Source organism: Xyrauchen texanus, chromosome 4 (assembly GCF_025860055.1).
Source record: "Xyrauchen texanus isolate HMW12.3.18 chromosome 4, RBS_HiC_50CHRs, whole genome shotgun sequence".
Taxonomy (NCBI): domain Eukaryota; kingdom Metazoa; phylum Chordata; class Actinopteri; order Cypriniformes; family Catostomidae; genus Xyrauchen; species Xyrauchen texanus.
In genome coordinates, this window is record NC_068279.1 from 26622660 (window position 1) to 26640178 (window position 17519).

At 38.8% G+C, this 17519-nt stretch overlaps 1 protein-coding gene and 1 pseudogene across 1 annotated transcript; one reads left to right on the forward strand and one right to left on the reverse strand.

Moving 5' to 3' along the window:
- Positions 1 to 7425: 7425 nt before the first annotated feature.
- On the forward strand, positions 7426 to 12101 carry LOC127637053 (NF-kappa-B inhibitor alpha-like). The gene is made up of 6 exons (XM_052117909.1): positions 7426 to 8268; positions 8398 to 8515; positions 8968 to 9172; positions 9299 to 9387; positions 9537 to 9770; positions 9860 to 12101. Exons 1-6 carry the CDS (start codon positions 7805 to 7807, stop codon positions 9902 to 9904), a joined length of 1155 nt encoding a protein of 384 aa, XP_051973869.1. The 5' UTR covers positions 7426 to 7804; the 3' UTR covers positions 9905 to 12101.
- Positions 12102 to 14736: 2635 nt separating this feature from the next.
- LOC127641113 (stonustoxin subunit beta-like) lies at positions 14737 to 16732 on the reverse strand (annotated as a pseudogene).
- Positions 16733 to 17519: the final 787 nt, after the last annotated feature.

Genomic DNA, 17519 nt, shown 5'->3' on the forward strand with positions numbered 1-17519 from the left:
AACCTACATCGGTCGCCCACTGGTTATAACAGCCATTCTGTTTGGTATTGAAGTAAGCACTTACAAGTTTTGAAGTACTAAGTAGCCAAATTACCTTGTCTGTGGACATATTTTGTTGTACTGGTTGCACATGCGCAACTCAGCTGAATTATACTGGCCACGTTATTTGACCCGTCCATCTAAAATAAAGTTATATTTTGTAAATATAACTTGTGTAAATATTTTGCTAACTTCTGTCTCAGTACTTTCTGAATGATGCAAAACCTTGGTTGTTGAGAGTGTATTATCTCCCTTGTAGCTTAACTGCCATGTTGATATAAAACAAGACTGAAGTTACATGATACAAATTGATTTTGTATTTTGTTCTCTAGGTCTGGACAGGCCTGTAGAGTGTTCTTTCAGTCATTTGGACATCTGGTGAACTTTATACTGTGATTTTAGGTGACTTTTAGGTGATTTACCTTTATGTGTGACATGTATGTGATATTTGAGTGTAATATTGTGGAATAAATGTTCTGTTTACAAAAAGGCCTCAATTGTAAAAAAAAAAACACAAAATAATTTGTTTAAAACTTGTAATAGATTTAAGTTAGTTATTCTATCTCTGTAAGTTAAAATGTGCTTACTGTGGTTAGTTCTATGGTAAGGACACTAGTATATTGTATAATGCAAACTGTACAGCTAATATACTGTATTTTAATGTACATCATACAAATAACAACTGTAATTAATTTTACTGTACAGCACATACTGTAAATCATTATACAATATGCTGTAAACTACTGTAGATTTACATTAATTTTACTATGGTATGGAATACAGCCGCTTGCTGGCTATTTCTTGCCAATAAGTTACTGTTGATTTTACATTACCTTTTTTACAGTGTGGTGATTGCAGCATACAAAGAGCGTGTTAATCACAGCGGAATTATTTCTTTAGCTACACATTGAGAGTTCACTGAAGTACTGTGATGGAATCTGTCTGTGCTGTGTGCTAATATTCCTCTCCTCATTATTTAAAGACCAGAGGCTTTTTTTATGCCTTAAACATATTGATTCAAATATGATTTAGAAACAAGCCCTTTAGTGAATTCTACACACTATTCTCTAGTTAGAAGTGAAAGGCATGCACTTATGTAAGTAGACTTTATTTTTCTGGTGTGTGAGAGAATGTTAATTCAGTACAGTAATCTGCAATGCAGGTTCAGAGTTAATACATTACAGAGAGTGTTATTAGGAGACTCTTTATAGTGAGGGTGTGTGTGTGTCTTGAGGAATGACCAGGGAAAAGTGCAGTGGCAGCAGAACTCAGCTGCAGAAACTCAGCACCCCCCTTCTCAACCTCCCATCCTGTCAAACCCCAACCCCACCCCTTGAGAGGGATTCTCTTTAATCTCCATCCTCCCTTTTTAATAATCAGTTAGACTTCAACAAGACAGGACAATACCTGTACCACCCAACCCCTCCATCTCTCTCTCTCTCTCTTCATCTTTTTTCCACACATTTCCCTACAACACACATCCTTGAATGGTATGCAGTCAGGTTAGGAATTAAAGATGTTTGAACACAAATACTTCCACACATTTACACACTGAATACTGATAAATACCCAGATATTATGTGGATTTTCTTTCATATTCAGATGCTCTTTCAACCTGTCATGCTTTTCTCTGAATACCTGAGGCACACAGTGCCATACTGAGATCATTAGGTGGTCTCTGTATAGGCTGCATAAATTAAGTGCAAGGCTAATCTTATTTCTTAATTGCTCTAGACAGAGGCTGCAAAAATACAACATAGTACAGTCCACAGCACAAAGGACTGCACAGAGAACACTGCAAACTAAAAGAGATCACAGTACAGCACAGAGAGGAGACAGCCCAGGGATCACAGGCAGCATGACACAAGCAATGAGCAATTGACAGAGCAGTAGAACAAAGCACATGGGTATCTGAATATGGGTGGGGAGAACAGATATTAAATCAAAGTTAAAAACTTGGGATGAATCTCTCAGAACCAGACAAGAACATGTCCAGGTCATATTTCACCCTAAAATCTAAAGAAAGAAATAAGAATTTTTTGTTTACACAAAGCTTATTATAAAGGCCATTAATATTATAATTATGACAATCAAACATTTCCCCCTTGTGTCATTATTGTAATATAAAAAAAATTAAAAAAACAACAACAACGACAACAACTGATTATTCTAACAGGGGAAATAATTAAGCAGGATGTATTTTTCAGTAAAATATTTATACATTATGGTATTATACTGAAGGCTGCCATAATTTATTTACATTTACATGTATGCATTTGGAAGACGCTTTTATACAAAAGTGGTATACAATATATATATATATTCTTTTCACTATGTGTGCAAAAAAATAGGCTTCATTTCCTTCATGAAAATGTTAATTTCTTATATTCTGATTATGCGGTGAAATGTGTCCTGGACATGTTTTTGTCAGATTTAACCATAATTTGTTTTTTACACTCATACTCTCTCTCCTTAAAGAGATGAATGGCTATGGGAGCGGGTTTCTTATAAGGCGTAAGGAATCATTCCTGCTGAACAAAAAACAGCAATGCAGATATACAATATACACAGAAAGCTATAGAAAGAGATAGATTGTGGGAGAGAGAAGAAATTTATTAAGCTCCTCTCTGTCAACAATCCATTCAAATCCCAATAAGACCACACACTAACCTTCAAAACACCTCTCCTTTATACATCCAATGACTCTTTCCTGCATCACTCCTTTTAGCTGCAGTCACTCTGAATCATCCCTCACTCGATGTACAGTGGAACTCGTGACTTATGATTAAAACATTTTAACGCAGGACAGAAAAAAATATGTCCTTGCCTCAAACTATTTTTTTCAGTTCACTTCTTGATTAGGAACCTACACACATTCTGAGAGCCACATTTAAGTGTATAAGATACTTTCAACAATTGCAAGTATCTTATAGACTTAAATGTAAATGTAAGTGTCTAAAGCAAATTTTATTGATTTAAAGTAAATATAAAAATGTACTTTATTTATATACAAGTGAGCCCACACGCTTGTGAAGCTTCGTCAGTGTGGCTTCAGGACTCTGCTGCTGATTATTCATCCGATGAATGTCCGCTCCCTCACCAACAAAACGGACGAAAAATAAACAAATAAGGACTTTTCAAACTCCGCTGCTCTGTGTTTCATGGAAACCTGGCTGAATGAAGCCATTCCGGACTGCACGTTACATCTGCCGGTCTTTCAGCTGTTCAGAGCAGATAGAGTCGGAATTATCCGGGAAAATGAGAGGCGGTGGAACATGCTTTTACGTCAACGAATGTTGGTGTACAGATGTAACAGCATGGAAGAATATGTGCTATCCTAATTTAGAAGCACACTTCATCAACTGCAAGCCTTTCTACTCACCCTGAGAGTTTTCCAGTTTATTCTGGTGAGTGTTTATATCCCGCCACAAGCATGCCTGAATGCAGCATTGCAATAGCTGCCTAATCACATCACAGACACGGAGCAACAACAGCCGGACTCTCTAATAATTATTCTGGGAGATTTTAATAACGCTAACCTCACCCGTGAACTGCCAAAATACAAACAACACATCACATGCCCCACAAGTATTCAGTCCCCTGACCAATTATCTCATATTACTGAATTACAAATGGTACACTGAAATTGTATTCTGATTTATATTTTATTTTAAATAAAACTAAAACTCAAAATCAATACATGTTGACATTGTATTTTTGTTGGGAAATATTTTTATGAAAAATAAAAAACTGAAATATCTTGCTTGCCAATGTATTCAACCCCCACACTTTAATATTTGGTTGAGCCAACTTTTGCTGCAATAAATGCTTTAAGTATTTTGGTGTACATATGTACCAGCCTTGCACACAGAGATGAAGAGATTTTGGCCCATTCCTCTCGGCAGATTTTCTCCAGGTTGTTCAGGTTGGTTGGGTGATGCTTGTGGACTGCAATTTTCAAATAGTCCCACAGATTCTCAACAGGATTGAGATCAGGACTTTGACTGGGCCACTGTAGGACATTTATCTTTTGTTCTTGAGCCACTCCAATGTTGCTTTGGCCTTGTGCTTGGGATCATTGTCCTGCTGAAAGGTGAATTTCCTCCTAAGCTTCAGTTTTTTTGCAGACTGAAGGACCTCTTGCGGTATTTCCCTATATTTTGGTCCATCCATTCTTCCTGCAATTCTAACAAGATGCCCAGTCCCTGCTGATGAGAAGCATCTCCATGGCATGATGCTTCCACAACCATAGGGATGGTGTGTCTTGAGAAATAAGAAGTGTTATGTTTGCACCACACACAGCGCTTTGAGTTTTGGCCAATAAGCTCTATCATGGTCTCATCTGACAACAAAACCTTCTCCCACATCGCAGCTGGGTCACTCACATGCTTTCTGGCAAACTCCAGAAGTGCTTTTAGATGGTACTTTTTAAGTAACGGCTTCTTTCTTGTCACCCTCCCATACAGGCCAGCGTTATGCAGTGCTCTTGGTATGGTTGCACCATTACTCCACTCCCAGCCACTGAACTCTGTAGCTCCTTCAAAGTGATTGTTGGTGTCTCCTTTTTGTTGGAGAGCTGAGTTTTGAGGGACGGCCTTTTCTTGGCTGTGCATGGATGGTCTGGTGCAGCTTCTACTTCCTGATTATTGATCCAACTGTGCTCACTGGGCTATCCAAACATTTGGATATTATACCCTTTCCCTAATTTATGCATTTGTATTTCTTTATCTCTAACTTCTGTGGAACGCTCTTTTGTCCTTATTTTCCTTCAGATTCACAGCCTGACCAATGATCTTTCAACAATGTGATTGCAACTTTAATGATTCACAGGTGGACGCCAATGGTAAAGTAACTGTGTCCTTGTTAGGGCAATTTCTTTCATTGGTGTTACTTGACAGCATTCACAGCTCAGGGGTTGAATACTTATGCAAGCAAGATATTCCATTTTTTTTAAATATAAAACCAATGTCACTTAACGATTATTGATTTTGAGTTCCAGAGTTAAATATCAACAAAATGAAATTTCATTGCACATTTGTAATTCAGTAATATGAGATAATTTGGTCAGGGGTCTGAATACTTTTGTAAGACACTGTATGTATATACACATACACATACCAATGAATGAACACTTAATACAGATTTTTGTGTAGATTACATGATCAAAGTCATGAACAATGACATCACCTTGACAATTGGTGAGGATTCATTTCTTTGTTTACCAGAGAGAACAAAGATAAGAAAAGAAAATATACACTGCCATCTGGTGTCTGATTAAAATGCCACTCACTTTCTTTGCACAGCTGCATCTATGAAAAAAGCTAGGACTGACTCAGCCCGAAGAGGGAATTTACCTTTCAAAGTAGTAAACGATAAAAGATGTCAGCAATGTTAAATCTAGATATTAAGTGGTAACTCCTCAATCAAACACGCCCAAACAGTAAATCAATCATGCAAAAAATGAAATCAGTGTTGCAGGCGCGTCGTTAGACATGGGCATCCGGGGCTTCAGCCCCGGATGTTTTTTTTATAGCCCCGGATCTCAAAAAATTTAATTTATTGATAATTATTATTATTTTTTAATAATTTTGTATTTATTTAAAAAAATGTACCGGGTCTTTTAATCTATCCTTCGGAATCATGTATTAAAGACGATTAAAATGTGTTCAAGCAGATCAAAGTTACTATGGTTACAGAATGCTTGTATTTAGAGTGCGCACCAGAGGAGAGAGCCTGAAAGAGTCATCGGTTAACTTACAGCTTTAGGGCTTGACTGTCATTGTTGTTTGTGGCTTCTGGTGGTAGCTATTATGGACATTAGACACTTTTTAAAAAGTAAAATAAGGAGTCCTGAACGATACGAGGGAGGCAAGAAGAGTTATCTACTGGCGCCGTTCCCTCATCATTAAGCTCATCGGTGAAGGCTCTTAAGCAAACCCTGGTCTAACTTACTAGCCCTGTAAGTTACTCACTGTGGTATTAATGCAGAACATGTACTGTATATATAAAGTACGTGGGACCTTACTATTTCGCCTATAGCTAATCCATTTTGTGAGCCATAATCCGTTTCTCGTGAGGAATGTAGATGAAGTAGCCTATACATCTGATTTGGCGATTGAAACACGATGTGTTAACGTTATTCAGGGATGTAGTGGAGGCTAAACAGAATTAACAACAACTCATTCATTGTTTCATTCCTATCATTGAACTTCAAGTCAGATGACTATGCTGCGTTCATACCGGAAGCGAATAGCGCGTCAGGCGCGATTGCTTTCTATGTTAAGTCAATGCAAAGACGCATTACGAGCGTAAAAAATTCCTGCGGCGCGAATGAGGTGTAGAGCGCGGCTTTGCATTGACTTAACATTGAAATCACTCGCGCCTGACGCGCTATTCGCGTCCGGTGTGAACGCACAGTCACCGTTAGGTCCACCAAACCTCCTGGAGCAAATGGTGAAACTCCTGAAACCCTCCGGAGGGTCTGGTGGATCCACACCCTTATGCTCCCCCAACAACACACACATCCCGAGGAATGGACGCTCCCCGAAACCGACGCTGGACACATTGCACCTTTCCCCGAAACCCCAGTTCCCTACTCCCAGAGGAATGGAAGCTGGATACAGTGCCCCTCTTCCCTATTATTTATGTTTATAGCTATGTTATTTAAATGTATATAGTTCTCTTTACAAACCTATACAGAGTGCCTGTGTTTACTGTCTGTTGAATGCCCTCTTTACTGGACCTGCACTATCTATAGTTCCTTTTCCAGACTTATACAAGCAGACTGTTGGAGTGATTTATGTGTTTGTGTGTGTGTGTGTGTGTGTGTGTGTGTATAGATAGATAGATAAATAGATATAGATAAATATAGAAAGATAAATATCTATATACACATTATACAGACCCCCCATTTATATTATTATTGCTTATTATTATGTGCCTATGAGTACAAGAAGTAGTTACCAAAAGCGGGCGGGCGGTGGGGACTGGGCTAAGCCCCCAATGTATCAAGATCCTAGCAACGCCCCTGCAGTGTTGTAACAAAAGGCAATGCTGTTTCTGCGCCTCGTTTTGATGACAGCTGATAATGAAAAAAAAAAAAACAGATATCAAATGATTTCAAATTCCCCAAAAGACCTACAGGGTGGAATTACCAAAGAAACAAAGTGCAGGGCACTTCGATGGGACAACAACATATAGCATGCTTTAGAATTGTTCCGGAAATAATTTCCAATAAAAATGACAAAAGGATGAGTTAATAGTTAATAGATATTTGAGCACAACGACCTCAGTAATGGCCATATGGCCACAGGATGTCAGGCACGATCAAGCGCGCATAACGCATGCGCATCTGCCCTTTGGAAACTGTGATCCGAACGCATGCGCAGTGCGTGTGTACTCCATGGTGTCTGGTTACAAGAGTGGCTTTGGGAATTCCCCAGGAAAACACCTACGCAGCCACACGTCCTTTTCTGGGCAAAGTGGACTACATCAAGCCGCTCACAAAGTGAGCAATTTGCACTCGTATAATGCTCCGGACATGGAGGGAATCTGAGGCTTGTGCAGCAGCGCGTGCCGCTGTTGTTTTGGAATTCGTCCAGAAAAAGCTCATCTTCTTCCCCTGAAAACATCAACAGTGTAACACCGAATTCTTCTGGATAGAAGCGAAATCGGTGCACTGTCGTGTCGATAAAAAGTTGTTTGTTAGCAAAGGCAGTTTCTCTCTTTACGGGTGACATCATTACAACGGCTGTTTCAGACATAAATGGAGGGGTCGCAAGATCTTCACGACGAATCTCGGAGACAGAATGCACGGCCTGGACCGAACTCCGCGATGGAGAAACAGGGGGGCATGGACGCTGTCCCGGATGACTGGTGTGACAGCGGGCTGGACTCTTTCAGCGGAGTCGGATTCGGTTTTGAGGGTCCCTTTGCTACTTACGCCGAGGCCGAGCAGATATGGACACCTGCTCCGTCAGGTGAACTCGAAATCAAGACATCTGCAGGCTGTTTTTTAATTGGCGGCGGAGAGAGGCTCGATTCAGCCCTTGGGGACTCGATTAATGACGATGTGGTCGTTGGAAGCCTCTCAGACGGGATCGGTACAATGATCCTGAGCGAGCTTGCAGGTACAGATAGACTGGAAGTGTCAAACTCTGAGGAGGGTCGGCAGCGGAGGGAAGAAGAGCTCTTCAAAACGCGCAACTTTCTGTCAGAGGATGGTGACACGTAAGTCTCTGCAGTTTTTCTGGTCACCTGGACAGGTATTACTTGAATGCATGTACTTTTGTGCCAGTTTCAACTGGAAGGCCATTGGGTTTTCCTGGACTGGCTGTTTAGGCTCTAATTGTTTCTCAGTGTTCTCCATTTGGCGCTGATTCACGAGCAATGGGGCTTTGTTCAGTACCTGCTTGAAGAAATTAAGTTGGACAATAGCTGGACTCCATACCTGGACATTCAAAACGAACTGGGGCAGGTAAATGGCACACACCAAGTCTGTATGTGTTACCTATCCATCCATTCATTTTTTTTTAAAGAGATAGTCCACCTGAAAATGAAAATTCTCTCATAATTTACTCCCATTCATGCCATCCTAGATGTTTATGACTTACTTTCTTCTGCAGAACACAAATATTTTAGAAGAATATCTCTGCTCTGATCAGATTATAAAGTTTCTGAAGACATGGATTTAACCACTGGAGTTGTATGGCATACTTTTATGTTGCATTGATGTGCTTTTTAGAGCTTCAAAATGTTGGTACCCATTCACTTGCATTGTATGGACCTACAGAGCTGAGATATTCTCCTTAAAGTATTTGTTTGTATTCTGTAGAAGAATACACATCTGGGATGGCATGAGGGTGACTAAATTATGAGAGAGTTTTCATTTTTGGTCACTTTAAACGTCATTCTAATTTCTTCGGCCAGACACCGCTACATTTAGCAGTCATTGTAGACCGGAGTGAGTGTGTTCGGGCGCTTTTATGGAGTGGGGCAAGTGCAGAGCTCCAAGAGAGGGGCGGTAACACACCTTTACACCTGGCTGTAAGAGAGCTTCGCACAGCCTGTGTGAGAGAGTTGACCAGCTGCCCACTGACCCCTCTAGTGCACTTGAATGTCACTAATTATGCAGGTACAAACCCAAATATACTCCAAAATAGTTTTGGCTCTCTTTGTTTATATTGTTTATCTCATCATCTTTAGCAGTATTCCTTTCTCTCTTTTCTAATGACTACTACACTCTCCATCTCTCTTTAAGGTGTGAGTGCACTGCACCTGGCCGTGTTGAAGGGCGATTGTGACATCATCAGAATGCTGCTGGAGGCAGGGGCAGATGCCAATCAGCCGGTTAGAGGCGGATACATTACACTAAATATAAAGCCACTTTTTATAACAGAATACAATTTCTCACTTTAGTCATATGATAACTTATTAATAGTTCAGATTTTGTTTTTTTATCTTGGTTAATCAGTAATTCTCTTTGATTTTATTCGTAGGATCTAGGGTCAGGTCGGTCTCCATTGCACTGGGCGGTAGAAGGTCAGAGGTCCGCAGTTGTGGAGTTACTATTGAGTGCTGGTGCAGTGGTGAATCAGCGCTCTTATGCAGGCCACACCCCACTCTATTGTGCCCTCTACAGACCTAACAAAGAGGTGCAGGCCCTACTTAGAGCCAACGGGGCCATATACACACAGGAGGATGAAGAGGATGAGTACAGAGAGAGTGAGGAGGTTAGAGACAAATCAACACATTCACCAACATTCCACCACTGTAAAAAGGTTTTTCTTCTGTGCTCATTGATTCTCTGTACTGTTCACAGGAGGAGTTTGATGATGTCATAATTAATGGACAGCGGGTTCTGTAGCTATATCGGACGCTACTCTGGCTTTAGAGGCTTTCAACTCCAGCTGAAACATTGTGGTGTCGGAGTATATGCGGTGGAGGCTGCTGTGTTTGTGTGTGATCATATGTAATTTGTTTTACGGTACAATATGATTTCAGAATGCAGGTTTGGGTTCAAGCTGATGGAGTTCATAGAGATTTAGTTAAGGTGGATCCAGGTTATATGAGCTTTTATTTAAAAGTGTCTAAAAACAATACAAATGGAGGCAGCTTTTCATTTAGTAAAACCTCTCCTTCCACCGTGTATATGCTACACACGAGTGGCACAACTGTGATTCTCTGATTAGTGGGTAGATTCATTATGATCCACCTGATTATCACAGTGGCTTCATTCTTTATTTTTAAAACAAAATTATTAGCTGATTTTAAATGAGGAAATTAAGTGAAAATGAATGGTTTTTAATAAACTGGCTATTGCTTGTTGTTACTTATGTACCAAAAATTGGATGTTTATTGAGTGCAGTGTAACTGTCTCTATGGTGATGACCCTTCTAACTATTCATTGTGTATATTTACAGGGGGTAGCTTTTTTTTCTTATTATAATTTAGTAGCCATGAGAGGTGGATATGTTGGACGGACTGTAGACCAGACATGGATGAAAGTGTTCTTTTTATGCATAACAAAGCAGATGTCAATGTGTTTAGTGCACTTTCAGAGGGATAGTCACCTTAACAGCAGCACTGAATCCCACAATACACTAAGCCATTTTACAACAACAAATTCAGAACTCGAACGCACAGAAATCGAATCAGACTTAAATTCCAGATCTAGGGTTGTTCATATCTGAGATTTGACCAACAGTGAGATTATCATATTGTTTGAATTGTAATGCATCTAACAAACATTCTAAATAACCAGTGGTCAACCAATATCGCAGAGGCTGGTAAATCGGCCGATATTTGGTATTTTAAATAATCGGCTATTAAATTATTTTTACATTTTCCTGTCTGGCCGATTAGTTTCTTAAGCTGCAACGACACAGAGAATCGCCTGCTTGCACGCTAAGGAGTGTCTGAGACATGTAAATGACCAATCACAGTTTTTGTTGTAACATGCCATCGTGTTACAATAAAAATATGCCGGTGTGTAAACCTGCAGTATAATTAAATGTCATACTGACTGCACTGTATATTCAAGTTTGATTCGATCTTCTTTTGAAATAATCTGATTACTAATGTGCACATACTGTCTGTGTTTGCTTGGGGTTATTGCCTTCTTCCGATTGTATTACAGTTTCTTTATGTGCAAACCATTAATAAAATGGGAAGAATAAACAGAAATCAAGAGAAACTGCTATCTACCGTCCATAGTGCATAATTTTAGTTTTTAACCATTTTTAATTCTTCAAGTTTGAGTAAGCATAATGCTTAATAAAAGTAGTTTTTTTTTTGCCAATTTATTTATATGTAATTTACTTTTATATTAAATCATGTGATATATTGACAATATATCGACCTATTGGACACCATTCTCTTTGGATATCAACATCGACCATTAAAAAACCCATATCGGTCGACTTCTAGAAATTACATTACTGAACAGTTTTTTTTTTTTTTTTGGCTCATTACATAATTTAAAATATTTGAAAGGTATTTTTGCAATTTATATAAAAGTAGTGAATGGTGATCTGTGTGATGGCATGATGGTTTTGGACATTTCCTGTCACCTATTAGAAGGTCTGTTTAAGATTTTCTGTTTTCTTTGGGCAGGAAAGTATATTTTTAGCTGATAATGATTGGTGCCCTCTGTTGGTGATATTGTGTCTCCTGCTTTTTTAAATTGGTACAGATATTCTAAATCAGGGCTCCTGATCTACCTTTAATTGTCCTCTGTGAGTTGACTGTATACTGTTGACAGAATAAGTGTAGTCCTATTTTAAATTACAAGATTAATGAGAATATATTATTAAAGAAGGTCAGGCTTGACCTTGTTCTCTAGGAAACCAGGTCAGCTTAACAGGCAGGGAAAGACAGAAAAAACTGAGATTTGCAGTTGATTTTGGGGGCACCTGGATTTTCCTTTGAAAGCATCTAATCTATGTATAAAGAAAAAGGCTACAAAGTGACAGATGTTTCTCTCCTGTACGTATTTCTCTTTACTTGGTGATGGGTGATGTGATTTATAAACCTCTTAAAACTATTCAAATGGACAATAAACAGACAAGTTTATATAAGAAGATTTGAATCAATTTGTTTTTTCAATGCACTTGTTCAGTATCACTTACAAAATACAGTTGAAGTCATAAGATTACATACAGCTTAGCCAACTACATTTAAACTCAATTTTCACAATTCCTGACATTTAATCTTAGAAAACATTCCTTGTTTTAGAATGTGAAATGTCAGAATAATGGTAGAGAATGATTTATTTTGGCTTTTATTTCTTTCATCATATTCCCAGTGTGTCAGAAGTTTACGATCACTTTGTATTTAGTAGCATTGCCTTTAAATTGTTTAACTGGGGTCAAATGTTTTGAGTAACATTCTACAAGCTTCTCACAATAATCCATCCATCCATCTTCAACCGCTTATCCGAAGTTGGTTTGCAAAAAGTTCTCACAGTAAGTTATTGGAATTTTGTCCCATTCCTCCGGAGAGAACTGGTATAACGGTGTCAGGTCTGAAGACCTCCTTGCTCACACACGCTTTTTCAGTTCTGCCCACAAATGTCCTATCGGATTGAGGTCAGGGCTTTGTGATGGTCACTCCAATACCTTGACTTTGTTGCCCTTAAGCCATTTTGCCACAATTTTGGAGGTATGCTTGGGGTCATTATCCATTTGGAAGACCCATTTGTGACTGAGCTTTAACTTCCTGGCTGATGTCTTGAGATGTTGCTTCAATATATCCATATAATTTTCCTTTCTCATGATGCGATCTATTTTGTGAAGTGCACCACTGCAGCAAAGCACCCCCACAACATGATGCTGCCACCCCCATGCTTAACAGCTGGGATGGTGTTCTTTGTCTTGCAAGCCTCACCCTTTTTCCTCCAAACATAACAATGGTCATTATGGCCAAACAGTTACAAAAATATTTTATAAGACAAGAGGACATTTCTCCAAAAAGTTATATCTGAGTAGCTGAGTCCTCAGTAGCCTTTCAGGTTATGTCGATATAGGACTCGTTTTACTGTGGATATAGATACTTGTGTACCTGTTTCCTCCAGCATTTTTACAAGGTCCTTTGCTGTTGTTCTGGGATTGATTTTCACTTTTCGCACCAAACTACACTCATCTCTATGAGACAGAATATGTCTCTTTCCTGAGTGGTATGATGGCTGCGTTGTCCTGTGGTGTTTATACTTGCATACTATTGTTTGTTCAGATGAATGTGGTACCTTCATGCATTTGTAAACTGCACCCAAGAATGAACCAGTCTTTTGGAAATCCACAATTGCTTTTATGAGGTCTTGACTGATTTCTTTTGATTTTCACATGATGTCAAGCAAAGAGGCACTGAGTTTGAAGGTAGGCTTTAAAAGACATCCACAGGTACACCTCCAATTCAGTACACCTCCTATCAGAGGCTAATTGTCTAAAGGCTTGACATAATTATCTGGAATATTCCAAACTGCTTAAAGGCACAGTTAACTTAGTGTATGTAAATTTCTGACCCACTGGAATTGTGATACAGTCAATTAAAAGTGAAATAATCTGTCTGTACACAATTGTTGGAAAAATTACTTGTGTCATGCACAAAGTAGATGTCCTAAACTACTTGCCAAAACTAGTTTGCTAATATTAAATCTGTGGGTGGTTAAAAAATTTGTTTTAATGACTTTAACCTAAGCGTATATAAACTTCTGACTTCAACTGTACACAGACCCCTCTTGATGCGGATGCATTTTCTGTCTTCTCTGAACACAAAGCTTCAGATAGCAGACTAAATTAAATGTGACTGACTGCAGTTTTTGCACTATACTCTGAGCTTCATTCAAAAGAGACCACACTGAATAGATTAGCCTATGGTGATGTTTAAACCAGTCTGGCCTCTTTTATACACACATGCAGTTCTTATGTGGTAAATTATAAATGAATTGATCTTGTTTGATTAACAAAGTAAGCCACAAGGTATAGTGCACCCAAAACTGAAAATCTTGTCATCATTTACACTTATGTTGTTTCAAACCCATATGACTTTCTTCTGTAGAACACAAAACCAGAACATGTTATGGAGACTGGGACTGACAGCCTCAGTCACACTTTCATTACATGGGAAAAAAGATTCAATGAAAGTGAATAGTGATTGAGGCTGTCATTCTGCCTAATATCTCCTTTTGTGTTCCACAAAGGAAAATAAGTCATATTGGAACTACATGATGGTGAGAAAATGACAGATTTAACATTTTATTCAAGACTTTCCATAAAATTGATCAAATAAAAATGCAGAACAGAGTCTGTAAAGAAAAAAAAATGTTTGAATTATGGGCTTTTTAATGTCTTTTAAGGACATTACAAATTGAGAGGAATAGGAAACCATTGGGGAAAGAGATGAGGAATGCAGTCAGGATAAGATTCAAACCTGTATCTGTTCAATGGTTCTTTATGTGTTGTGGGCACTTGCATTACCCACTCTGCCACAGTTCTAACATGATGAGAATTTTAAGAATAGAATACCAAGATCAGTTCATTTAAGTGACCCCCTCCACTTGCCCCACTGATAAAGTGTGTTCATAAATGCAATATGATTTTTCATTTTTATTAAATACAGATAGACAAAAATATAGATTAAAATACTGCCTAGGTCTGTTGAACCTTCCAGCAGGGTCTGGGTTAAAGGGCAGGTCAGAATTCAGTGGTATGTTCGGTAGTTCTTCTCCAGCATACACAGAGTTACAGATGATCCAACACCAAACCCAGCATAAAGATGTTCTGAGAACTTAGTCTGGAATTTGTGGATGAGCTCCATTGTCTCAGACACAGCATAAAAGGACACAGAACCTCCAGCGTAATCCAGGTAAACACCAATCCGTGAGGCATGAACTGCACCTGGCAGATCTTTTTTTCATCTTATTGTGCCACACAGAGTATCCAGATTCTGAGCACAGGGGGCTCCAGGATTTATCATTGCATCCCAGGAGGCTGTCCAAGTTCTTACCTTTGTGACTGATGCTCTTGTAGGCAACTTCGATGGAAAATTCTCCACTCCACTCTGCCTAATAGTAATGTTGCAATTCACTTAGTGGTTCCTTGCACAGGATCTGGCAAAACCCATCAAACCACTCCAGGTGATTTGGGTAGAGCTGAGTTTTTTTTTACGGATCACCCTGGCGATTCCCCTCTGATTGTCCGATTGAAGGCGGCATGCGTCATTTTGTGCTGTATCTTTATTTTCATAGAGTATTTTCTTCCTTTGTGATCTCTCTAGTTTAACTTGGATCTTCGTAAATACCATATCGCAAGTAGAGCACTTGTTTCATCGTGTTACCTGAACCCTTTTAACGTCTGATAATTTTGTGGGCTTTTTATTGTTTTAGAACGAAGAAGTACTCCTTGCTTGCTGCCTTTTCTAAAAATGTGAAATGTGCGGAACAGTTAGAGAATTTGCACAGGGCCAGGAACCCAAACCATGTAGTTGGAAAAGGGCTATGAAAGGACTAGCTCTTTATAGGCTGTGTTGGGATCAAATGTCAGTTTACAAGAATCTATCAAATAAAAAAAAATAAAAAAGACTCATTAAGGGGGTCTGGGTATTGACGCTGACTACCACCCCAGCCAGGTCTCTTAAGCAAACAAATTGGCCCAGTTGCTAGGCAGGGTAGGGTCACATGGGGTAACTTCTTCGTGGTCGCGATTAGTGGTTCTCGCTCTCAATGGGGCGAATGGTAAGTTGTGTGTGGATCGCTGATAGTAGCATGAGCCTCCACATGCTTTGAGTCTCTGCGGTGTCATGCACAGCAAGCCATGTGATAAGATGCAAAGATTGACAAATTGCAAAGATCTGTCTCAGAAGTGGAAGCAACTGAGACTTTTCCTCAGTATAATACAGTATAAGCAATACATAATTGACCACAGCTTTTTCTGTTGCACACGTGTATTCAACTCAGAATACTATATTCTATTCTAATGTAAAGGAAATTCTTCTTACCATTCAAACAAAAAAAATGAAAATTTGTATGTCTTTTCCTCTGTCTCTCAGTGGTTAAAATCTGTAGTAGGTACTGAGGTTGTTAGTTTTAAAGTTACCTTGGAGATGTTCCCCAGTTCTTTTTTGCAGATGTTTCATGTCAGAGACAGTCTTGGTAATCTCACTGAAGGAAAACTTTATGAGCACTTTGGGTACCATGGGCTCCAGTGCAACAAACAGTGTGGGGAAATTCCACTTAAATAAGACACACACACACAAAAACTGATGTTTGTTGATAATATTTTATCTCATCATTTTCATCACCAGACAATGGTCCAGAATTTAAATATCCAGTCAGGCAAGCCTTTTGATTTCAACTTTCTAAATGATGGAAATTCAGAAAGATAATGATAATCATTAACATAATCCAAATAATGGATAATTATACAACTAATACGTTTAATTAAGGCTACATAAACTCAGTGTAATGACATGGACAGTGGTGGAGGCTACAGAACCAGACCATAGACACACATAGGAAAGACCATTTGTGGTTCTTTCTGAGCCCTTTTTTTCTATATTCATTCATTTGATTTATTATGTAAACTGTATATTGTAATGATTGCTATATATCTTTATATTTCTTTACCTGCAGAAGATGAATGGTGTCCTCTGTGTCAAGTATGTGACGTAGTTCAGCATCTCTCTTCTGAAGCTCCATGATCTCTTGTTCAAGTCTCTCTATGTAACCTTGAGCCTGTAGGTAAATTAAAGATACATTATGTAAAGTATGAGCTAAAGCAATTGTTACGTCCAAAGACGTATTGGGTTTGTTGTTTCTTTTTCTTTTCTTTCTTCCCGTTTCTCTCTCTCTCTCTCTCCCTCTCTGTACCATAAGCAGGAAGTAATGGCTGCCACCTGACTCCAATGATTGGTAAGCTGATGTGATTGGAGGAGGAGGAGGAGAGGAAGCTGTGGGGATTTAAGCAGCATGATTCCATAGACCTGTGTGTGTGTGTGTGTGTGGAGGCTGCATCGTGTGGTTCCAAATCTCAACCCCGAAGTTCTATTGAAATGTTCTTTTTAATTATATTTAGTTGATTGATTCTTTTCAGTGTCATCTTGTTGAACACTCTTGTGGTAATTGGTGCCTACAACAAGAGGTTCTTGTTCTGTTGTAAGTTATTATTTACAAATATGTTTCTGTGTTAAAGTCTTTATTATTAGTATTACTATGTTAAGTCTTTGGGTAAAGGATTGGTAGAGAGGTGGGTGTTTTTTTTTTCTTTCTCTTTATTGTATCTTGTTTTCTCCTGGTTAAGTTAGTCAGGGAGTTAGAGTATTTATTGTATTTTTCCTTTTCTTTTCTTGTGTAGCCTAGTTAGTTTTTCCCCCTTAATAGTTAGAGGGTTTATGTTTGTTATTTTTCCTTTTCCCCCTCTTGAAGCCTTGAAATCCTCCATCACTCATAAGAATAAAACCCCTTATTTGCTTTTGAGTTTGTCTTG

Coding starts and splice junctions, on each gene's coding strand:
- LOC127637053 (XM_052117909.1), top strand. CDS start 7,805: ATGGAGGGGTCGCAAGATCTTCACGACGAATCTCGGAGACAGAATGCA. Junction 9,173..9,298: donor GAATGTCACTAATTATGCAG/GTACAAACCCAA, acceptor TCTCTCTTTAAG/GTGTGAGTGCACTGCACCTG. Junction 9,388..9,536: donor GGGCAGATGCCAATCAGCCG/GTTAGAGGCGGA, acceptor TTTTATTCGTAG/GATCTAGGGTCAGGTCGGTC.